At 59.8% G+C, this 23,510-nt stretch overlaps 1 protein-coding gene across 4 annotated transcripts; it reads left to right on the top strand.

Moving 5' to 3' along the window:
- Positions 1-2,179: 2,179 nt before the first annotated feature.
- On the top strand, positions 2,180-22,657 carry Dhx37 (DEAH-box helicase 37). 4 transcript variants are annotated; one of them, XM_087198546.1, is made up of 28 exons: positions 2,206-2,394; positions 4,036-4,224; positions 4,446-4,615; positions 6,070-6,182; positions 7,115-7,460; positions 8,093-8,241; positions 9,729-9,821; positions 10,555-10,651; positions 11,463-11,576; positions 11,914-12,015; positions 12,107-12,221; positions 12,633-12,728; positions 12,874-12,956; positions 13,287-13,437; positions 13,981-14,057; positions 14,287-14,519; positions 15,274-15,385; positions 16,436-16,542; positions 16,624-16,812; positions 18,626-18,750; positions 18,839-18,955; positions 19,653-19,825; positions 20,362-20,476; positions 20,543-20,680; positions 20,757-20,851; positions 20,934-21,007; positions 21,239-21,336; positions 21,419-22,657. In XM_087198546.1, exons 4-28 carry the CDS (start codon positions 6,121-6,123, stop codon positions 21,502-21,504), a joined length of 3,147 nt encoding a protein of 1,048 aa, XP_087054672.1. In that variant the 5' UTR covers positions 2,206-2,394; positions 4,036-4,224; positions 4,446-4,615; positions 6,070-6,120; the 3' UTR covers positions 21,505-22,657. The 4 variants fall into 4 exon arrangements, with proteins under 4 accessions (XP_087054674.1, XP_087054673.1, XP_004844033.1 ...); XM_004843976.3 differs by lacking the exon at positions 4,036-4,224 and having other exon boundaries at positions 2,181-2,394; XM_087198548.1 differs by lacking the exons at positions 4,036-4,224; positions 20,362-20,476; positions 20,543-20,680; ... (2 more) ...; positions 21,239-21,336; positions 21,419-22,657 and adding an exon at positions 19,925-20,346 and having other exon boundaries at positions 2,180-2,394.
- Positions 22,658-23,510: the final 853 nt, after the last annotated feature.

Here is a 23,510-nt window from a genome sequence, read left to right as displayed (position 1 = left end):
ACATTTCTCAGACAAAGAAGTAAAAGCAGCAAATAAACGTATGAAAAAACGTTCAACATCACTGGTCATTCAAGAGATGCAGATGAAAACATCACTGAGATTCCACCTCACCCCAGAAAGAATGGCTGCTATCAAGAAATCAACCAATAACAAAGGCTGGCGGGGGTGTGGGTAAAGAGGAACCCTGCTCCACTGCTGGTGGGTGTGTAGACTGGTGCAACCACTGTGGAAATCAGTATGGAGATACCTCAAAGAACTAGGGCTAGAGGTCCCATTCGACCCAGCTATTCCCCTGCTGGGGATCTTCCCCAAAGAATTAAAAGAATCATACCACAGTGATATATGTGCACTCGTGTTTATAGTGGCACAGTTTGTTATAGCTAAAGCTTGGAAACAGCCCAAGTGCCCATCAACTGGAGACTGGATAAAGAAGATGTGGGTTTTTTTTTTTATAAAATGGAGTACTACTCAGCCATAAAGAATGAGAAACTAGAGACATTTATAGCTAAATGGATGCACATTGAGGCCATCCTCTTAAGCGAAAGAAATAGGACACACGTGTAAATACTGAAAAGTTTCTCTGGTGTGAGAAACTGAAACTGTAATTAAGGATACACACGGATGAAATGGCCTAATAACATATTTCTCGGATTGTGTTTCCATTGGGTGTCATATGACTGTATCAAAATTTAAATCAGGGAGAAGTTTGGCTTACGTGGAATCTGCTAACTGTAGTTTTTCTTCCAGATCATTATTTGCTCAGTGTTGGTTTGGGGGATCTTTCTGAAACAAATCACATCCTCTGGTGTCTTGTTGGTGCTTGAGATGCTTTTTTAAATTATATGGAAAAATGTTTAAGTGCTTTTCAGTTTTGTTTTCATTGAGTTCTACTGTATTTGAATATTATTGTAGTTTTTTTCCCCTTGCATTGTTCTTCTTTGAATGGTTTTAATTTTTTGTATGTGTGTCTGTTTGATAAAAAGTTATTTTATTTAAAAAAATATATGCTGCTCTGGTTTGCCAATTACTGCAACCGGGCGAAGGCTGGAGAGGGCTTCCGCTGAGTTTACATGGGGACCTGCTTACCCTACCTGCAGTCCTGCCGGGCTTTGCCCCTACCCTAAGCTGCACCTTGAGGCGACCTTGGCTCCCTGTGGTCTCTCCCTCACCCTGCAGGAGCTGGGGACCTCTCTCCAGGCTGGGAGCTCCCGTCCCTCCCCTCCTCCAGTGTCCTGTCTGGCGGGACACTTACGCCAGCGAGAGTTACAGTGGTTTCTGTCCCTGGTTGGTTTGTTTCATAGACTGGATGATCGAAACTTCAGAGGGCTACCAGAAATGTTTCTCTCCCTTACACACCCTAAAATGAACCAAGTAAGGCCAAACATAACTCTGAGACCACAAAGACTATAAGTAGCCCATGCCTGTAATCCCAGCACTTGGAGGGACTAAGGCAGGAGAATCAATGTAATTTGGAAGCCAGCCTAGGCTACAGAGTGAGATCCTATCTCAAAAACAAAACAAAACAAAAACACGAAGAAAATAATTTAACTGTTTGCTCTTAACTAATTAATGCATTTAACGGAAAAAAGTGTTACAATGTAACTGTTCTATTTGCAAGACAATTACAGGATTATGAAAATACACCACTACAGAGGGCATGATGCAGTAATGAGAGTTTTAATCTAGTAGCGGCCTTCTGTCAGTTTCTCTGTCCCTGAGATGGAAATATCTGGTGCCTTTTCAATTTATACAATTTGTACTAAAACATAAATATATCTGTAGCAATATCATATCAATCGATTAGCAGAATGGAGATGGGAGAAGTTTGTACTAGGGGCACGGGTATATTGGTTATATTTCATTTTTTTAATAGGTTTCATTTCAAAAACAAAGAAAACACTCAATTCCAAGCGACGCTTAGTATAATAAGTAGGTAACAGATCTGTGGCTCTTTTCTTTTGGTATTGGGGATTGAACTCATATCTTTGTGCTTGCGCAGCAGGCGGCGAAACCACTGAGCTAAATCGTCAGCCCAGGTAATTCAGCTTTGGCAACTCGGTTGAGAAGGCGTTAGAACAGCGGGCTGAAACTCAGGCCTTCGCTTTCCGCTACAGGCCTCCGGCTCCTTTAAATAGGCCCCGCCCACCAGGCTTGCCCTAGCCTCACGGTAATTCCCAACTCTCGCGAGAGCGCAACCCGGAAGTTTCGCGGCTTGCTGGTGGTCCGGGTACCCACGTGGGCTGAACTCGGGGTCGCTCGCTGGTCCTGCCACGCGGGGCTGAGGCACCATGGGGAAGCTGCGCCGGCGGTACAACATCAAGGGGCGCCTGCAGGCGGGCCCGGGCCCTGCTAAGGGGCCCCCCGAGCCGCCCCCCGTGCGGCTGGAGCTAGAGGGTAAAACGCCCTAAACGGGGCTGGGATCCTGGGGAGGGCCGTCCAGGACTGGGGGCGGGGGCCGGCCCGGGGGCTGGGTCCCAGGAGGATCGCCCATTCCGGATGACCCCAGGAGGCGGGCAGTGTTAGCCTAGTGTTGAAACTGAGTATGGGGCAGCACCAGAGTTTCCCGGCTCTGATGCCCTGGCGTGCAGATTCTGGCAAGAAAGTGCGACCCCTGCGTTTGCGATTTCAGCCCCGACCTATCGGCGCAGGGCCGGGCCACTGGCCACCGGTGTGCGACCCTTATTAGTAGAGCTCCTGCTATGTCCGGGCTCGGGGATTCGGAAGTCAGTGCCCTTCTCTGAGTCGCACTGAGGTGCATCGCCTCGTCCTTGTGTCTCAGGGTTCCCATCTGTGAAATGGGACCCGTGGCGGGAGCCGCCCCACCTGCTGTCAGAGCTTGGGGAGTGGTATATAGGAAACTATTTGTGACTGAAACAAGAATCCCTTGAAGTCGCAGAGCAGAATAAAGACTGGAGCTGGGATGTGGCCTTTGACAGACGTCAGCCCTGGTAATAGCAGCCGCAGCTCAGGACAGGACCTCTAAGACGATAAACTGGGCAATCCGAGCAGAGGGGCCGAGGGCTCTTGGACCCTGAGAAGTGGGGAAGGTTGTCCGTCACAGAGTATTCCCAGGACTCTCGTTTCGTTAGAGGCCTCTGCCTCTGGTCCCACCCATCTGCAGTCAGGTGGTTCTCAGGGTTTTTTGGTTGTTGTTCTTTCGGGATTATTTATTTATTTATTTATTTATTTATTTATTTATTTATTTTGGGACAAAGTCTCACTGTGAAGCCTAAGCTGGTCTCAAACTAGTGACAGTTCTCCTACCTCAGCCTCCCAAGTCCTGGGATGACTGGCTTGCATCACCATACCTGGCAGTTCTCAGGGTTTTTATCGTAGGACCTCTTTCCAGGTTTCCAGGGACCAAGTGCTTGGCACTTGGGAGTCAGTGAATTGACCTGTTCTTTGTTTTGGAGACAGAGTCTGGTTAGGTAGTTCAGGCTGGCCTTGAGCACCCTGAGCTGCTGAGATTGTAAACGCCTCACCACATCTGGCTTCCTTTTTCTTAATTAGGGTCAAAGCCTCCCTGTGCTGTGTGTAACATAAATAAAGACCTACAGTTGAGCAGTTTGTGCAGAACCTGTCACCGCTCACATGGGCAGGTGGGAGAGGGAGCCCTGGTGTCTGATCTGAGGCAGAAATAGCGCAGTGTGAGGAGCTGAAGCAGTGTGATGACAAGCATACTGAAATGGTCCAAACTGACTGCTTTCCAACGATTTTGTTCAGCCTTTTTTTCTTGAAACAGGGTCATGCTATGTAGTCCAGGCTGGCCTTGAACTCACAGGGATCCTCCTGCCTCAGCCTCCTGAGTGCTGGATTACAAGTGTGCGCCGCCACGCTCTTTTTTTTTTCTTTTCATGGTTGGATTTGTTTTATTTCATGGTTTGTTTTAAATGACCTGTATCATGAGTGTACAACTAAGAAGGGATATTTCCTCTTTACAGATTTTCCAGAAATGGCAGATTAGGGGGGTAAACTTGGGTTCTGTTGTTTGGGGGTGCTGGGTCTTCACTCTCCTTCTGTCCCCATTCCCACTAGGTCAGTGCACTGCCCTCCCTTTGGAGGCCCCCATCTGGCTTCCCACTAAGAAGCGGGCCCCTACCCCTCTGCTCCAGATGCCCACACCCCAACTTGTCTCACCAGGAGTCTTCAGGATCAGGCCCTCAGGGCTGGGCCCTAAGGATTGTTAGACTTCCGGTTTAGCCTGGGTTTCCTAAGGTCCAGAAGGTACCTTGATGTTGAACGTGTGTGACCACCAGATCAGACAAGGGGCAATGTTTTCCAACTATTACGCTTAGATGAGATGAGTGTAATAGCTGAGATGCGTGCACTCCGCTCCGAGCACACTCACTGGCAGGAGGGAGGGAGGGCGGCTGTGCACAGGGTCCCTGCCCCTGGCTCCGGCCCCTGGCTTCTGGACCCCTGGTGAGGCCAGCGTGTTCTTGCAGATGTGGATGTGCCGAAAGGGGTGGATGCCAGCAATGCACTTGTGCTACCCGGAAAGAAGAAAAAGAAGACCAAGACACCGGCCCTGTCCAGAAAGGAGAAGAAGCCTCTGACCAAGAAGGAGAAGAAGGCCTTGCAGAAGATCTTGGAACAAAAGGAGAAAAAGAGCCAGGTGGGCTGGGGTCTGTGCCCCGAGGGCCGGCCGTGGGCGCTCGCCGCGCAGCACCTTCCCTGCCTCTGCCACCCCCGTGGTTCCAGGCTTCTTGCTCTGTGGCCAAGTCACTCTGTGTCTGCCATTGTCCTCCGGGCACCTTCTCTGTGTCTCCTGCAAGCGGACCCAGGGCCACCTGGATGGTCCCAGGGACCCCATCTGGGGGGCTGGTCACATCTGCCCAGGCGTTGCCTTGGGGGCAGCCTGTTAGACATAGGATCTTATCCAGAAGCATTATAATTTGTATCTCAAAAACAAGTGATCTCCTAAATAACCATAATACCATCAATGCATCCTTTTTTGTTTTTTGGAGTAGGGTCTCACTATGTAGCCCAGGCTGACATCAAACTTGCAATAATTCTCCTGCCTCAGCCTCCTGATGCTGGGGTCACAGGCATACGCCACCACGCCTGGCAGACCTGGCCAAATTTTAAAAAGAATGTCACATATTCAGTAAATGATCAGATTTCTGCTTATCGATGCTTCCCCCTAACTCCCCACGAATTTGTTGAAGAAATAGTATTTGTCTCATTGAGTTTCTCATGTTCTGTAGCTGAAAAGTCGTCTCAGATGTGAACTCGGTCCTGTCTCCCAGAGCCCCTGTGAATTTGTATTTAGGCCTAGAGCAGATTTGTCCAGACTCGTGGGTTGCAGCTGCTTGGGGAGCCCCTGGCATTGTGTAGGGCAAGGCCCGGGGTGCTGCTAAGTGCCCACAGTGCACAGAGCAAAAGCTCCCCAGCCCTGGCCAGGGGCGCAGCCCTGAGGCTGGGGAATCCTAGGGTAGCGGCCTCTGAGATGCCTGTTTGACTTGGGCAGGGCCACTGCGCAGCCAGGAGTGGTGTGCGGGTCCCTCAGGAGGTGTGCAGCCCCTCTACCCGGAGTGCGCCCTTGAAAACCCATGTAGGGGCCGGGCATGGTGTCCCACACTTCTAATCCCAGCACTTGGGAGGCTGAGGGAGGAAGAGCATAAGTTCGAGCACAGGCTGAGCAGCTTAGCAACTTAACAAGACCCTGTCTCAGAATCACTGAAAAAAGGGCCGAGGATGTAGCTCAGTGCAAAGACCCTGGGCTCAATCCCCAGTACCAAAAAGAAAAGGCTCGGCTTAGGCCCCACAGTCTGCGTTGTACCAGGTACTTTGTTGGGAGCTGTCCCGGGGCACATGCAGCTGTCACTGCATAGGGCAGCCGGGCAGCGTTGCGTTACCAAGCAGGCCCCGTGTCCAGGTTCCCGCTGCCAGGCGCCTCCCCCCAGGCCCTCTCCACCAGCACGCAGTGCCACCAGGCCTCGGCCCAAACCCCAAGCTCTCTGCAGGGTCTCGGGTGTCAGTGCACCGTGGTGGGGTCGCAGCTGGACTGTCCCATTTAGAGAGGCTCCCAGGGTCCATGCTGAGGCCCCGCCTCCTCCCCTCCCCCAGCGAGCGGAGCTGCTGCAGAAGCTCGGTGAGGTCCAGGTGTGCGAGACCGAGATGAGGCTGCTGTACACCACGTCCAGGCTGGGCACCGGGGAGCGCGTGTACCACAGCAGAGCGTGAGTCAGCCGCCCGCTGGAGCCTGCTGCCCGCACCCTGAGGGCTGCCGTGTCACGGACCATGTATTTGGTTGCCTCTCGTGGGGTGGGGCTGGGGGTGGCACAGTGGTTTCCTGGCCTCGTGGCCCGTGGGCCGCATCCAGACTTCCACCAGCTGCCAGGGGCCTGTTAGCAAGGAGTCAGCGTCTGGGTGCACATGAATTTTGGGGAGACACTGTTTAACCCGGATCAGACAGGATTTAAGAATTAGGAGATTTCGGGGCCGGGGATTTAGCTCAGTGGTTTTGCCGCCTGCTGCACAAGCACAAGGACCCGAGTTCAATCCTCGGTACCAAAAAAAAAAAAAAAAAGAATTAGGAGATTTCAGCCAGATGTGGGGGCACATTCCTGTCATCCCAGGGACTTAGAAAGTCCCCTTCTCAAAAGAAAAATAAAAGGGCCCGGGGCTGCAGCTCTGTCTAGAGCGCTTGCCTAGCACATGCAAGGCCCTGGGTTCCATCCCAGGGCAAGCAGAAGGAAAGGAAACGTAGGAAGTTGTCTGTGAAGAGCCAGGTCTGGCTTCAGTCCTTGTGAGCACTGCCGCCAGGCAGCTGATGGCAGAGGAAGGTAATATCCAGGCTGACCCGGGCCCTGGGACAGAGCAGGACACTGAGTCACCTCCCTCTTTAGGAGCTCCGGGGAGGGGGCGGCAGGAAGTCACCTCGGGTACAGGGACGGGGTGGGGGGTGGAGGGAAAGGGGAAGGATTTCAGGCCGTGAGGTCAGGGACCGTCCCTGACAGGTGACATTTGAGTGAAGTGAGGTGCAGGAAGGTGGGAGGGCAGCAAGTGCAAAGGCCCTGGGGTGAGAGGGACATGGCCTCCAGGTCCAGACCTGTGCTGCATGACAACCCAGAGCCAGCTTGGGTATGTAAGACCTCTGCTTTCCGGGCAGGAGGCCTGATGAGTTGGTGGCCCCCGGCCAGAAGAGGATCAACAGCCTGAGCGGGGCCAACCGCAAGCGCCACCGCCAGCCGTCTGCAGAGGAGTCTGAGTCCTTGGAGGATTCAGAGCCCGATGAGACCCCAGCTGTGGACCAGGCTAGGGGTGGGGCCACGGCAACCACAGGGCAGCCTCCACCAGCCCCTGCTGTGTCCTCTGTGGATGAGAGCCTGGCACCCTGCAGCCAGCCCGCTGTAGCCCCGGCCCCAGCTCTGGGGAAAGCTGCCACCTCGGCCCTGCCCAGGCCCCCCACGAGGCCTGCAGTGTTTGTTCCTGTGCACCGCACCCCCGAGATGCAGGTTTGTTACTGGGATTGAGAACTCAGCCAGCACTGCAGGCAGTGGAGCGCACCTGTCATCCCAGCTACTGCAGAGGCTGAGGCAGGAGGATCTCAGGTTCAAGGCCAGCCTAGAGAACTTAGCTGGAGCTGTCTCTGGAATGCGTGAGGCCCACATTCAGCTCACAGGTTCTCATGTCATGTGGACGGGTTACATCCTCTCCTCACCCTGTGGGGTCCCAGTGACTGTCCCTCCCTGGTGGGGCCACCCTGGAGCTGGATGAGCCCGTGTCAGTGGTGCAGGAGGCTGGGTTGGCAGCAGTGTCATCCCCCAGCTGTCCAGGCCCCTGTTCTGGTCACCGCACATGTGCCAGCTGCCACCTTTTTAATTTATTAATTGATTGATTGATTTTTTTGAGACATGGTCTCACTGTGTAGCCCACATTGACCTTGAACTCTCAGAGATCATCCTGCTTCAGCCTCCTGAGTGCTGATGTTACAGGCCTGTGCCACCACGCCTGGCATGGCTGACACCTTTTAGGTGCCACCTGACCCTCTGTGTTTTTGTATCTGTGGGGTCCCCTGCAGCCGCCCGCCATTCTCTACACGCATGCAGGCACCCCCCAGTCCCTGACCAGCATCCTCCCTCCCCAGGCGGAGCGGCTCAAGCTCCCCATCCTGTCAGAGGAGCAGGTGATCATGGAGGCGGTGGCCGAGCACCCCATCGTCATCGTGTGTGGCGAGACGGGCAGCGGGAAGACCACGCAGGTGCCCCAGTTCCTCTACGAGGCCGGCTACAGCAGGTAGGGCCAGCACGATGTGGACATTGGTCCCCGGTGGTCTCTAAGAGCCTAGGCTCCCGAGGACATAGTCCAGCCTGTCCCGATTCCATGCTGTGGCTTCTGGTGCGCTGCCCTGGGCCTCCGTGTCCAGCCACTAGGGGTGGCATTGTGGGTGTCCCTGTGCAGCCCCCTTCTGGCTGTTTGCATCCACGAGTGTTGGGATCCCCAAGGCCACAGCAGGCTCCATGGCTTGCGGAGAGGACTTGGGGTCACAGTGCAAGGACACAGCATGTCCACAGGGGAGAGGCCGGAGCAGCAGGGAGATGAAGGGTCCGCTGGCACGTGTAGGATGACACCTCTCGGGGAGGCTTTGTGAGGGCTCAGGGCCTGCCCTGCCTGGCGGGAGCCATGACCCCTAACCCCAGAGGGAAGCAGGCCCCTCCTGTTGGCACAGACGGCCTGGGACCCGCCCAGGGTGGTGATACCGCCTGACGGCCACGGGCCACCCGCCCCAGCAAGCTCGCATGTCTGCAGGGGCTATGTGTTGTCTTGTGCCTTGGTTCCTTCAGCCCACCTACCCCGAGCCCAGTCCCCGTCCCTGGAGCCCTAGAGGGGCAGATACTGGCTGGTCCGCAGAGGGAAGGGGGACGGCTGGGACTGGGGAGCACGGTGGCTGCAGGACGGTCTCCTGTAGCCTCTGCCTGGGTGGGAAGGGCCAAGGGGTGCTTTGCCCTCTGAGCCCTGGGCTCCTCCTCTCCAGAACAGGAGGGTGGGGTCTGTCCACCTTGGAAGGTGAATGGCACTCAACACCGCCTTCAAATCGTATTTGTTTACTTTTTGAGGCAGGGTCTCCTATGGAGTTCGGGCTGGCCTTGTACTCACAGTGATCCTCCTGCTTCGGGCGAGTGCTGGGCTTATGACCTCACAGGCTGTGCCACTTCGCCTGGCTCAGCCCTGGTTTTGAAATTCACTGATCTGCCTGACTCCTTACCCCTCAGCCAGAGGCTCCGCAATTAGACTGTTCTATCCAAACGCCAGTGCACTGAGTGCGCTTTTCTGTTCTCTGCTTTTCACTGTGGCAAGAGATTCTGATCTAGAAACCCTGCAGACGGACAGGAAAGTTACAGCGCAGTACTGATTCCTGCTCGCCCCATGCCGATCCCCGGGCTCAGTGTGACACGATGTGCTGGTCACTGCTGCGGCCCAGCGCAGGGGCTTCTGGTCTCTGCTCCCAGACTGCATTGGGGTTTACCCACCCTGTCCTCCATCGCAGGAGGCAAGGCATCCGGCCCCATGTCGCCCTCTGGCCCCCGCTTCCTCCTCTTGGAGACAGGCTCCCCAAGCCCCTCACGCCCTGGTGTCCAGTGGCTCCTCTCTGCCGCTCGTGGGCGAACCGCCTCACGCGGTCCACTTCCTGTCACAGCCATGCATGGATCATGACTCGGAACCACAGGTGGCGTGGGACATGGGGCGTGGCCGCGGGGCTGAGGTGTTGTTTTCCTCCCCAGTGACAACAGCATCATCGGTGTCACGGAGCCTCGCCGTGTGGCTGCCGTGGCCATGTCCCAGAGAGTGGCCAAGGAGATGAATCTGTCGCAGCGGTGAGGCCCTGCTGGCTGGGAGAATCTCGGGGTGGCCCCACGGCCCTGCCCCTTGGGGGCTTCCGGGAGGAGCTGAGCAGTGGGGGGTCCACCCCGTGCCCTAGGTGTGGGGCTGCTGTCACCCGCTGTGGGCTAGGGAAGGCACCATGAGGGGTTTCCTGCACATCGGACCTCACAGCCTCCCCCGGCGGGGCTCACATCACATGGGCAAAATGAGGACAGAGCAGGTGGCCAGGTGCAGGCAGCCACAGAGCCACTTGGCATTGGCAAGGTCACTCAGAGCCACAGAGGCCTCTGCTGGCAGTGAGTGCCCACACTTGCAGGGATGCACGTTGCCTGTGTGTGCAGTGCCAGGGACAGAAGCCAGGGCCTCTGCGTTGAGCTACTTCCTCAGCCTTCTAAAAAGTTTATTTCGAGGCCAGAGATTTAGCTCAGTGGTTTCGCCACCTGCTGCGCAAGTGCAAGGACCCGAGTTCGATCCCCGGTACCAAAAAAACGAAAAAGAGCAGTGTAGCAAGCCCCATGTCCCTAGCTGCTGCATGTGACCAGCCCCAGTCCATCTGCCCCTTGCCTGTGTTGCTGTCTCTGCTCAGGACTTGGAGGCTCTGGAGGAAGGAAGGACCGCTGTCCCCTTGGGGTGGGGGCTGAGGAGACATTGGCTGTCCTGGGTCGAGGCCCGGCCTCCTCCACCTCCGCCTCCTCCGGAGCTGTGAGCCCACGCCTGTCCCCACAGGGTTGTCTCCTACCAGATCCGCTATGAAGGGAACGTGACCGACGAGACCAGGATCAAGTTCATGACGGACGGTGTGCTGCTCAAGGAAATCCAGAAGGTCGGTGCCCGTCCTGCGTCACCACACGAGGACGGCGGGCATGGGGGGAGTCGGGTGCCACCCGGCCGTGCCTGCTGCTGACGTGCTGCCTCCGTGTCCTGATCCAGTACTGGTGCCTTCTCCCTACATGCATGCTGAAGTGGAAGTGGTGCAGTGCACGAGAGCCGCTGGGCACGGTGCCTGGCACACGGGGAGCCATTAAACGTGGGCTCGGGTTCTGGTGTGGCTTGGCTCGAGGTTTGGGGCCTGCAGATGTGCACTGAACGCGTGACTTGCCAGGTGCTAGCCTGGGTGTGAGGCCCAGGCGACTTCTGGTCCAGCTGTTCACTGCCTGGCGCAGCACCGACTGCCACCGGGGCCCGCCTCAGGCCGCTGTCTCTGCCCTGTGCCTGGGGGTCCGGCCAAGTCCCACCTCCCCAGTCGTCCCCTTGGGTCCAGGGCTTGGCCAGCGGGCACAGGGGGCGACATGTGTGTCTCCGAGAGTGTGTGGGGCCCAGAGGGAGGCTGTGTAGTGAGGAAGCTGCTCCTGGCTGGCCGCATGACGGGGAGGTGGCTGGGCCTCGACCTCCTATTCCGGGGAGCCCTTTCTGCATGGCCTGTGCACCCGGCCTGTCCCATTTCTTGCCCAGCCCTAACCCTGCCGTCCCGTTGCCGGCGTCAGCTGTGCTCAGAGCTCCCCGTGAGCCCAGGCTGTGAGGCTGCTGTCCCCACTTCAGGGGAGGAAGTAGGGGCAGGAGAGGGGAGGGCTGGGTGGCAGCACTGGGCGTGGTGGCCCTGGTGGCTCGCGGGCCTCACGCACCTCCCCTGGCAGGACTTCCTGCTGCTGAAGTACAAGGTGGTCATCATCGACGAGGCCCACGAGCGGAGCGTGTACACCGACATCCTTGTCGGCCTGCTGTCCCGCATCGTGGCCCTGCGTGCCCAGGTGGGGGTCCCCGTGACTGTCCGGCCCTGCTGTCACGCCATGGCTGCCAGGGCCCTGCCCCCCGGGCCATCCTGGGCCTCCCTTCTGTCACGTCCCGCCCAGCGCTCATCCATGCCGTGTCCTTGTCCTCGAAGTCTGTCACATTCTGTCTCTTTGTGCTCTTGGCTCTGCCTCTGGGGACAGTCAGGGTCCCGTGTCCCTGGTGTCCCTGGGCTGGGTGGGGGCACCTCAGCCCTCCTGCCCTGAAGGCCACTGTGAGCCTTCGCCCTGGGGACGTGACAGGCCCCTTGACTGGCCCGCGCCCTGAGGGGCAAAGCCCTGTCCTTGTCCTCCCCAGAGGCGCCGCCCACTGAAGCTGCTGATCATGTCGGCCACACTGCGGGTGGAGGACTTCACGCAGAACCAGCGGCTCTTCGTCAGGCCACCTCCCGTCATCCAGGTAACGTGGGGCTAGGCCTGTCTTCGGGGAACAGACCTGGGGGCCGCAAGGCAGGGCCACCATTGGGCTGAGCTGTCGGGTGCGGCTGCAGGTGGAGTCTCGGCAGTTCCCAGTGACCGTGCACTTCAACAAGCGCACGCCGCAGGAGGACTACAGCGGCGAGTGCTTCCGGAAGGTGTGCAAGATCCACCGCATGCTGCCCGCAGGTGAGGCCCTGCGTGGCTGCCAGGGGACCCCTGGCCGGCAGGTACAGCGCCTGCCCCTGCCCCTGGCATCAAACTGTGCTCACCACCTTGCTCTACACACAGCACCGTGGGCTCCTGCCTTAGCTTCCGGTCCTCTGGGGCCGAGGTGGAGTCTGGCAGTGGCGTCCGCTCAGCCTCCAGCCACAGAGCAGGGCAGATCATCCCCAACGGGCACTTTTGGAGCTGTGTCCAACAGTGGCACTGCCCAGCGTACAGTGGCCCTTCCCTTGCCCCTCGGGGGACTGCTGTTGCCATGGTACCGACCTCCTGGTGCACCCGTGTCTCAGGGTCCTGCCTCCTGGTTGTTGCTAATTCTTTGCTAAGTGTTTGCTCACTGACTAATGGATGGCAGTGGGGTGGTTCTTTCTGCAGGCGGCATCCTGGTGTTTCTGACTGGGCAGGCGGAGGTTCATGCCCTGTGCCGCAGGCTCCGGAGGGCCTTTCCGGCCTCCAGGTCACAGCCACCAGGTAACTGGGCCCCTGGGCGCTGGGCCTGGGCCTGTCCCTGTCCCCACCCCAAGTGCGCGGCCATCGCAGTGCCCTCACTGGATGCGGGCAGAGTGCAGTCGCCGTGCCGCCCGCAGGAGTCTTCCTCCAACCCTCGCCTTTGCAGGAGAGGAGGACGACAAGGACTCGGCCGAGGAGATGCGCAAGTTTAAGAAGTCCAGAGCAAGGGCAAAGCAGGCCCGGGCCGAGGTGTGTGGAGGGGGCTGGGGTGGAAGTGCCATCGGGACAGCTGAGAGCAGAAATGCCGGCCTCGGTGACCCAGGCCTGCGTTGGGCTTGGCAGCCACGAGGACCTAGGCTGACGGCCGGGCCACCCAGGCAGCCCTTCCTGGGGCAGGGTTGGGGCTCGCGGTGCGACTCGAGGAAGCTTCCAGAAGGGTGGGCTGAGCTCCCGAGCCCGTAGGGATCCGGGGGGCAGCGACCTGGCCGTCGGGAAGCAGGGTCCCTGGAGGACGTGCCTCCCTCGGCTCGGCGGGGTTCGCACCCGCCTCCACCTTGCTGCCTGGCTCGCTGGCCACAGATGCTGCCCCAGATCAACCTGGACAACTACTCAGTGCTGCCGGCGGGCGAGCCCGATGAGGACCGGGAGGCGGAGGTGGATGACGAGGAGGCCCTGGGCTCCGACCTGGACCTGGGCCTGGGGGACGGCGACGAGAGCAGGCCGGACGGAGGTGGGGCGGCCCCTGGCAGGGTGGTTCAGAGGGCCGCTGGGTCCCCTGGGCAGGAGGAGCCGGGTGTGCAGGCTCCTGGGTGCATAGCCAGGCCCAGCACCTTGCTGTTTGGCTCAGGCCAGGCACAGTGGCTCTGGCACATGGAGTCCAGCTACCGAGGAGGCTGAAGCAGGAAGATCGCTCCAGCCCAGGAACTGGGGACAAGTTTAGGCAATAGAATGAGACCTGGTTGCAAACAGAAAGAAAACACAAGAGAATGCTATGATTTTTGCGTTCAGCCCAGAGCCCATGAAGCAGCCAGGGCTCATGGCCGTGCAGCCGCAGCTAGTCCCCAACTGCCAGCTGTCACAGGCACAGCCGCTGGCTGTGGGTGTCCAGCCGGTGGGCCTGGGGGCACCGGTCACAGTGCGCACCCTGGGGCAGAGTGAGGCACCTGCAGGGTGGTAGAGTTGCCCCTGGCTGAGCTGCTTGGGGAGGGGCAGCCCCAGGGTGGCTCCCGCCTGGGCGCCTGTCCAGCGGGTGCCAGCACCTGTGCTCCTGCAGGTGAGCAGCCGGATGCTTCCCTGCCCCTGCATGTGCTGCCGCTCTACTCTCTGCTGGCTCCCGAGAAGCAGGCGCAGGTATGGCCCGCGGGTGGCTCCAGGCATCTCCCCTGTCCTCTCCGTCTGCTGCTGACCCCAGGCTGGGGTGCCGGGGAGCAGATGCTTCTTCCGTGTGTGCCCGGCAGGGAATAGCTGGGCTGTGTCAGCCCTGCCCAGCGTCCCTGACCTCGCAGATCAGCTGCCTTCGCCCTGCCCCTCCGCCCCCAGCTCTCTCGAGCATGCTGCTTGCTTCCTCACCCACCCCCAGGTCTTCAGGCCTACCCCAGAGGGGACTAGGCTGTGTGTCGTGGCCACCAACGTGGCCGAGACGTCCCTCACCATCCCCGGCATCAAGTACGTGGTGGACTGTGGGAAAGTCAAGAAGCGCTTCTACGACCGCGTCACCGGAGTGTCCTCCTTCCGCGTCACCTGGGTCTCCCAGGCGTCTGCTGACCAGCGGGCAGGCCGGGCAGGCCGCACAGAGCCGGGCCACTGCTACAGGTGGGTCCCGGCCCCGCTTGTGCTTGAGCAGCACCACGCTCCCTTCAGATGCTCCTGGTCCTCCACCCCTGCGAAGGCAGGCCCTGTGCTCCGCTACCGCTCCATTTGTCATCAGCTTAATTGAGAACCGGTTCACCCCCTCCACGTGCACAGTTCTCTTTCTTAATTTCAAAAATTTTAAATTGTGGTACTGGGAACTGACCCCAGGACCTTTGTCTAAGCTACGTCCCCAGCCTTTTTCTTTCTTTTTTTTTTTTTTTTTTAATGCCGGGGATCGAACTCGGGTCCTTGCACTTGCGCAGCAGGCGGCGAAACCACTGAGCTAAATCCCCGGCCCCTTTTTCAATTTTTGAGACAGGGTCTTGCTAAGTCCCTAACTTGCCCAGGTTGGGCTTCAACTTAGGGCCCGCCTGCTTCAGCCTCCCAGAGTGCTAGGGTTGCCAGCGTGTGGCACGCCTGGCTCGCTGGCCTTCTCACTGCTGGTTTGTGCGTGTTCGTTAGATAATTTAGGTGTCACTCCCGCACCAGACAGTGCCACAGTCTCTGCTCCCAGCCTGCGTGCTGTGCTTTCATGGCCGGCCTTGTTGCTGTTCCTTCCACATTGTTTTAAGTCACTCAACAGGAAACCGGAGAAGGTAGACAGGAGATGAGGAAGCAGTGCTGTGGGCCGCAGTGCTCAGCCTGTCTCAGCTGAGGAGGATGAGGCAGGCACAGCCAGGCGTCTCCGCACTCAGGGGCTGTGTGTCTGTCCCAGGCTATACTCATCTGCCGTCTTCGGGGACTTCGAGAAGTTCCCCCCTCCGGAGATCACCCGGAGGCCCGTGGAGGACTTGATCCTGCAGATGAAGGCTCTCAACATCGAGAAGGTCAGTGGTGGCCCCAGCCTGTGTCCCGGCGGGGTCCCTGCCCTCTGCCGACGTGGGAGTTGTGCCTGCTGACATGGGGCGGCCTCTGACAGGACATGGCCTCTGGTCTCCTGTGACCACCGTGTTCTGCTCGTGGTCCCCCTTGGGCCCCAGTCCCGTCCAGGCAGATGGTCCTGCCCAGTCCAGCCACTGCCCTCCCGGCCCTGTCCTTGGGTGGAGCAGGCATCCTGAGCCTGCGCTGGTGCCCTGGCCAGAGCCCCCTTCACACTGGGTCCCAGTTACTTTTCCCTTGCTGGGACGCACGCAACATACAACTTAAAGGGAGAGAGGTTTATTCTGGCTCCTGTTTGCGGTCCATGGTCGGCCAGCTCAGGGCAGAAACAGCAAGGCAGGGGGCCCTGGCGGAGGAGAGCTGCTCGTGGCATGGGGGACAGGAAGCAGAGGGTTGAGCTGGGGAGGGAGTGGTCCCTTCCTGGCCCTGGCCCCGGGACCCTCCCACCTGGGGCCCGCCTCCTAACAGCGCATTCAGCCCTGAGCTCATCCCTGGCTGACTCCCCCAGGAAGCGGAGCGGCCCAAGATCCATCTCCTTCCATATTCAGGAGTCTTCGCAGCCACTCTGCATGTGAACCCTAACGTGGTGACAAGCAGAGCGTCCAGGCTGAGTTCTTGTCCCCATGATGCTGATGCATTGATGCCAAACGTGTGCCTGTCCCTCCCCCTCGAGTCCCTGGTGCCATCACCATTTACAAAGGAGGGCGGCCCGGCCGTGGTCACGTGAGCCAGTGTCAGGGAGGCTTGGCGTTGAGTCACGTAGTGGAGCGGTCCCCAGTGCTCCTGCTCTGCTGGGGTACACCTCCTGCTGCCGGCCTGCAGCCACAGTGCATTCAGGCTGTGCAGGCGTGGACCAGTGGCCCTGGGGTTCCCGGCACGGCCCTGCCGAGGGCTCCTGCTGCCCGCTCCCTGGGTGCCCAGCCCTGTGCCTGGTTAGGGGAGGAGGCAGGAGGCCGCCGGCATCTCACTGGTCCCCGCCTCTTCTCCTCGGACCCCAGGTCATCAACTTCCCCTTCCCCACGCCACCCTCCATGGAGGCCCTGGTGGCGGCAGAGGAGCTGCTGATCGCACTGGGGGCCCTGCAGGCGCCCCCCAAAACACAAAGGTAGGTGGGGGTGGGTGGAGGGCCGGGCTGGGCGTCACCCCGACCCCCTGGGCACCTGCCCACCGCAGCCTCGGTCCCCAGGGTGAAGCAGCTACAGAGGTCGCGGCTGAGCTGCCCAATCACAGCACTCGGCAGGACCATGGCCACCTTCCCCGTGGCGCCCCGCTGTGCCAAAGTGCTCGCGCTCAGTCACCAGCACGGCTGCCTGCCCTACGCCATCGTCATCGTGGCGGCCATGACCGTGCGTGAGCTGTTTGAGGAGCTGGACAGGTGCGTGGGCCCCGCGGTGACAGCGGCCGCCTCAAGAGGCGGAGTTTTGAGGCTCGGAGTTAGGGGCCCTGGTGTCAAGGGTCACCGATTCCAGAAAAGGGACACCTAGCATCAGGCCACCTGACACAGACCAGGCTGGGCATGGTGCCACACGCCTGCCATCCCTGCACTCTAGGAGGCTGATCCAGGAGGGTCGCAAGTTCAAGCCCAGCTTGGGCAACTTAGTGAGACCCTGTCTCAAAAATAAAATTAAAAGGGGCTGAGGATGTAGCTCAGTGTGAAGGACCTGGGTTTAGTTCCTGGTACTGCAAAAATAAAAGCCAGGCATGGTGGCACACACTTGGGAGGCTGAGGAAGAAGCATTGCCTCGAGTTCAAGATCAGCCAAGAGTACACAGTGAGACCCTGTCTCATAAAACAACAACAAAAAAGACATCAAAAAAACCCCACGAAAATGGGGAAAAAATACTGACTTCCGTGGCCCGGGGCCTCACCTTCCTCCCTAAACGCCTCTGCAGTGCTGGGTGTGATTTGCGCTCCCATCAGCGCACTGTCCCCGGGAATGTCACACGCTGGCATGGTTCCCCTGGCAGAATCTGCCACATCCTGTGGGGACTGCGTGGCCCCCTGGTGGACCCCCGTCGTCGGCTGGAAATTACCAAGGAAATCCTTGGCTTCAGGCAGTTTCTCCCCTCCCTTCCCTGCCGCTGCCCGTTGGCCCGACATCCTCCGGACAGTGCTGCTGCAGCCCTCGGTGCTGAGCCCCCGCTGAGGCTGCTGGGATGCAGAACTGAAGCTTTCCCTTGTGTTCAGTTTTCATGACTGATCTCAGCACCTCCATCAGTGTCCAGCCTGCACCCCTGACGGCATCTGCACCGACGGGGTGTCGGCCCGATGGGGTCACCCTGTGTGGCCTTGGGCAGGTGACTGCACCTCTCAAGCCTGTTTCTCCATCTGGGCAGCGTGGGGACGATGCTGATGATAATGTGATTGTCTTTGGCTCTAAGTTAATTCCTACGAGCAAAGCACTTGGAGCCACGGCTGACCCAGCCACGCAGTGAGCTTTGGGCTCAGGAGATCCCAGCAGGATTTGCTCCCCAGCTCACCATGGGGGCTCTGCTGACAGCTTGTGATTTTCTCTTTCTTTTTTGTTTTGTTTTGTTTTGTTTGTTTTTTGAGACGGTCTCACTCTGTAGCCCAGGCTGACCCTAAACTCTCCGAGATCCTCCTGCCTCAGCCTCCCAAGTGCTGGGATTACAGGCCTGCGCCACCACGCCCAGCATGGTTTTCTAGCTTAGTCACATTCCTGTGCAGCAGTGTGCAGTGGCGTTTGTCAGAACTGCCTGGTCCGGAAGCAGCTGCTCTTCTGTTCTTTCCTGGTACTAGGGATTGAACCCAGGGAACATGGAGCTACATCCCCAGCCCTTTTGTTTGTTTTTGTTTTCTGGTACCAGGGATCAAACTTAGGACCTTGTGCTTGTGAGGCAGGCGAGGTATCACTGAGCTAAATTCCCGGCCCTCTAGCCCTTTTTGTTTTGGGAAAGAGCCTAATGCATGATTCAGGCTGGCCTTGAACTTTCTATCCTCCTGCCTCAGCTTCCTGAGAAGCTGGTGTGCACCTCTGCAGCTGACTGCAGGCACACTATTGGCCCTGCTGGCTGCTGGGGGCACATCGGGAGCTGGAGTGTGACTGCCCCAGCCCCTGAGTGCACTGCATCCCCCAAGGCTGCAGCCCAGGTCATGTGTGTGTGTGTGTGTGTGTGCGCGCGCCTGTGCCTGTGCGTGCCTGCGCGTGCCCACGTCTGTGTCTGCAGACCCGCCGCCAGCGAGGAGGAGCTGTCAGCACTGAAGGCCCGGCGCTCCCGGGTGGCCCAGATGAAGAGGACCTGGGCGGGCCAGGGAGCCTCGCTGAAGCTGGGCGACGTCATGGTGTTGCTGGGTCAGTGCCCGTGGGCGGGAGTGCGGGTCCCACAGGGTCCTGGCCGTGTGGGCCAACACACGTGATATCCGGTCCATCCGTCCCTCAGGCGCGGTGGGGGCCTGCGAGTACGCGGGCTGTGCGCGGGAGTTCTGCGAGGCCAACGGGCTGCGCTTCAAGGCCATGCTGGAGGTGCGGCGCCTACGTGGCCAGCTCACCACGGCAGGTAGGGCGCCCAGTCCCACCCTAGGTGAACCAGGTCATCTTGGCCGACGTGCCTGCCGCTGAGACTAGCCGGTACCCCAGGTCCTCCCTCGGGAGTCTCCGCAGCCAGGTGTGCGCATGCTCGCTAGTCCCCCGTCCCTGCAGCGCCTGGACCCCTGGGCCTTCTCACCCAGAACCCAGGCCTGGGGATGTCAGGAGAGGTGTATCGAGCCCACGAGGACACTCGGGACCCGGGTGGCAGGCAGCCCTTTCCCTGAGGCCTTGAGGAACATCACGTTCCAGGTCCAGCAGGCACCAAGGTCCAGCACCAGAGCTGGGCTCTCCCAGCAGCCGTGTGCCAGGGCTGGGCGCCTCCGCGTCACTGTGGCCATCCCAGCTCATCCCCAGCTGCAGTGGCCTGGAGCTGCTGGGCCCAGGTGACAGTGGCATGGCCACGTCAGGCGACGTTCCTTCCAGGGAGGAGGAGGGATGGGCGGATGATGGGCGCAGGCACCTGCCACTGTCCTCCCTGTGACGTGGTCCCGAGTCCCCATCACGCACAGAACCCAGCCTCCCTCGAGGCCCTGGGGTTTGGTGGCTGTGGCTCAGCAGCACAGCTGCCGACAGGCACCAGGGCTTTACCCGTGAAAGATGGGGAGGCAGCTGTTCTGTGGGGCGCAGGGTCCAGGCCCCCCAACCCACCCTACGCTCATCCCCAGTCAATGCAGTGAGCCCCGAGGCCGGGCTCTTCGTGGACCCCAAGATGGAGCCACCCACCAAAAGCCAGGTGACCTACCTGCGGCAGATCGTCACGGCCGGGCTGGGCGATCACCTAGCCCGCAGGGTTCAGAGCGAGGAACTGCTGGACGACAAGTGGAGGAACGCCTACAAGGTGGGGCATCGGCGTTGGCTTTCCAGCCCTGCAAGCTGGGGGTGCACCTCCAACTTTCCTGGGTTTTATGTTTTATTTTTTTGCCATTTTGAGACACAGTCTCACTACGTAGTTCAGGCTGGCCTGGAACTTCTGGGATCCTCCTGCCTCAGCCTCCTATTCTGAGGTTACAGGTGGGCACCACCACTCCTGGCTCCAACCTTGTGTTTATAGCAGCTTCAGTGGGCCGTAGTTCACCTGCCATAAAATCAGCCCACCGAAAGCACACGGCCCTGTGGGCTTGATATGTTCAGACCCGTGTAGCCTTCACCACAGTTGGCTTCAGGACGCTGTCACCTCCCAGAGAAAAACCCACCAGGACCCCTCCTGCCCCCTTCTCTCCTTGCTGTGTCACCGCAGCCTGTGTCGCTGCCCCGTCCCCCTTAGTGGCCGAGGAGTAGGCTGTCATGGGCGGACGGTCCCCGCTGGTGGGGTGGGGTGGGGTCCGGGACGGGTGCTGGGGTCTCCCTGCCACAAGACCCCTCCGCTCCCTGCAGACCCCGCTGCTGGACGAGCCCGTCTTCATCCACCCCAGCTCCGTGCTCTTCCGCGAGCTCCCCGAGTTCGTGGTGTACCAGGAGATGGTGGAGACTACCAAGATGTACATGAAAGGTACGCAGCATGTGGGGGACAGCAGCACCCTGCCCGGTGGCACCCGCTGACGGCCTCCCCTGCCAGGCGTCTCCGCTGTGGACGAGCGCTGGATCCCGGCACTGCTGCCTGCCTACTGCCAGTTTGAGCCGCCCCTGGAGAAGCCCGCGCCCACCTACTGCCCTGAGAGCGGGCGTGTGCTGTGCCACCGTGCTAGCGTGTTCTGTGAGTGCCACGCCAGGCCTGGGCGTCCTCCCTCCCTCCCTCCTCCCGCCCCCTGCTCACCACCTGTGCCCCACAGACCGCGTTGGCTGGCCACTCCCTGCCATCCAGGTGGATTTTCCCGAGGGCGTTGACCGTTACAAGCACTTCGCCTGCTTCCTGCTGGAGGGCCAGGTAGGCAGCCCCAGCCCCACGGCCCTGTCCTGGGCACCGTGCATAGGGTGGGCTGGGTTCGACCCCCGAGGTCCCTCTGCAGGTCTTCCGTAAACTGGCCACCTTCCGGAGCTGCCTGCTGTCCAGCCCCAGCACGATGCTCAAGACGTGGGCCAGGTATGGCTTCCTTAGCAGTAAGGAGCAGGTACTGATAGGGAGCTTGTGTGACTGGGACCCTCCTGCCTCATAGCCCCGAGAAGCTGCTAGGTTCCTGCCCTTGTGGCTGCATCACTCCAGCCTTGTTTCTGTCCTCCTGGGTTCACCCCAGTGGATTTAGGATCCACTCTCCCTCCATGACCTCCCCAGCCCTCTTATGCCCATCTACCAGCCCACATCCATGTCCCCCAGGCTGCAGCCCAGGACAGAGACACTGCTGAAGGCCCTGGTGGCTGAGAAGGCCGACTGCCGTGATGCGCTGTTGGCTGCGTGGGAGCGAAACCCCAAGTGTGAGTGGGGCCGGGCGGGGCCAGCGGGGCCAGGGCCTCCCTGCTGGGCGCGACCTCCCTGACGTGGCGCCGCCTCCTGCAGACCTGCTGCCCGAGTACCTGCAGTGGCTCCCGCAAGCAGCGCACCCTGAGGTCGAGAAAGCCTGGCCCCCCGCCTCACAGGGCTGAGCAGGCCCTGACTGCAGGCTGCTGGCGTGGGGACTGAGGGCCGGGGGCGCCCAGGACAGCACATCCTGAGCCCGTGCCGCACTGGCTGCCCGCATGTGTGGCACCCGCCTCTGGCTGTTCCTTACACCGCGACCAACACCACTTCACTCATGGCCCGATTGGACTGGGCCGGGCTGCACCGTCCCCTGTGGAGGCTCAGGCTGGGGCCGTTCAGGCCCTCGTGGGGGCAGGGAGCCCCCGGCTCTGAATCCCGGCCCGGCCCGGCCCGGCCCCCCTCAGGGCTCTGCTCCAACCCTGGGCCTTCTGGGTGCCATCGTCCCCAGGAGGTGGCGTCTCAGCCTCCACGGCCGGCTCAGGTCGCAGGGAGCTGACCTGACCGTGCGTGTCCTGGGCCACGCTGCAGGGAGCGCCCAGCACCGGCCAGGCCCAGACAGCGGCGCACCCCGTCTGGGGGCAGAGGACGGTCCCCAAGAAGAGGAGGACAGAGGGTTCAGGCGGTGTGGGGTCGGGGGCCCTGTCCTGCACCCCGTCTCCCGAGGGGCGAGGGTGACCGTGCAGCGAGAAAGTGGCATGGGGGTCCGGGCTCAGCGCCCGTGGAGGCGGAGCCGTGACACCAAAGGCTCCTGCTCACACTCGGGGGCGCCCGAGCCCCACGCCATCCCAGAACTCATTTCAGCCTCCGGCTGCGTCCCACAGGCCCTGGCCCCCAAAGGCCGCCTCGCCATGACTCTCACCTCAAGGGCTCGAGGTTGGGGTGCCCGGCCCTTCTGCTTCTCCGTGGCCCGAGGAGCAAAACCAGGTCCTCACCTGGAGCAGAGCCGGGCTGGGGTGGCTGCTCTCCAGGACACCTACAGTGCGGGCCAGCCGTGCCCATGGCCACGGGAGCTCTCGTCCCCCGCCTGCCGCCCACGGTTTGCAGCCCTACATGGGCAGCTCTCTTAGAAACTGCAGGACACTGACACACTGTGTGTTCCCTCCTCTAAGAGTACTGCTACCCGGCTCCAGAGTATTTTTGTAACCCTAGAAGGAAGCCCATACCTAGCAGCAGTTTTACCCATCCCCCCAGTTTCTTGCTTGAGCCCTCCAGGAGCCCACCTTCTGTCTTATCTTTGCCTGCTCTGGATGTTTGGATAAAGAGTCATATGGTTTGTAACCGGTGCTGTCACTTCTGTCATTCACCCCATGGTTTTCAGGGTCCACCAGGGTGGCAGCAGCAGCCAGGCTTCATGTTCTCACACTGCCACACAAACAGGAGCCGGTTCACAGCTGGGCGTGGTGCACTCAGGAGGCTGAGCCAGAAGGACTGCCGTGAGTTGGAGGTCAGCCTAGGCTACATAGTGAGATCCTATCACAAACCAACTAGTGGGGGGCCAGGGATGTAGTTCAGTGGCACCTCACCTGCCTGGCAAGCACAAGGTCCTGAGTTCGATCCCTGGTACAGAAAACAAAACACCAGTGGGCTTGCTCTGTTCATCCATTTGTCCAGGTCCTGTGGGCCAGCATGAACAGTGCTATGCTGCCATGGGTGTGTGTGTGCGAGTGTTCTGTGAACACGAAGCTCTCCGTTCTCTTGACGACCTAGAAGGGTACTGGTCAGAAGGCAAAGAGGACCCAGGGCCTTCACACAGCTGCGCGGCGGGCCCCTACCTCCAATTCAAAATGGAGACTGACTTGCTTAGTTGCCCAGGATGGGCTCGAATTTGCAAATCCTCCTGCCTCAGCCTCCAAGAGTGTTGCAGTTAACAGGCGTGCACCACCACACATGGCTGAAGCACAAAGTGTCTGTGCGCACATCTGCGCTTCCAGTGGGCGCTTGCACCATAGCCGGAACCCAGGGCCTCATGAGCTAGGCAGGTGCTCAGCTTCAGGTGTGTCCTTCCCAGGCCAGGCACCTGTGACAGCAGCGCCCTGGCACGCTCACACCCCACCATCCTCCCTCATCCCCACGCTGAGCTGCACACCTCTGGATCCGCAGGTGCCCCACGTGTGCAGCCATCCCCAGAGTG

Source organism: Heterocephalus glaber, unplaced genomic scaffold (genome assembly GCF_053883595.1).
Source record: "Heterocephalus glaber isolate CG9 unplaced genomic scaffold, H.glaber_assembly_v1.0 deba00001687, whole genome shotgun sequence".
Classification (NCBI taxonomy): domain Eukaryota; kingdom Metazoa; phylum Chordata; class Mammalia; order Rodentia; family Bathyergidae; genus Heterocephalus; species Heterocephalus glaber.
The sequence above is the reverse complement of the archived record's forward strand: the minus strand, read 5'-3'. Positions and strand labels throughout refer to the sequence as shown.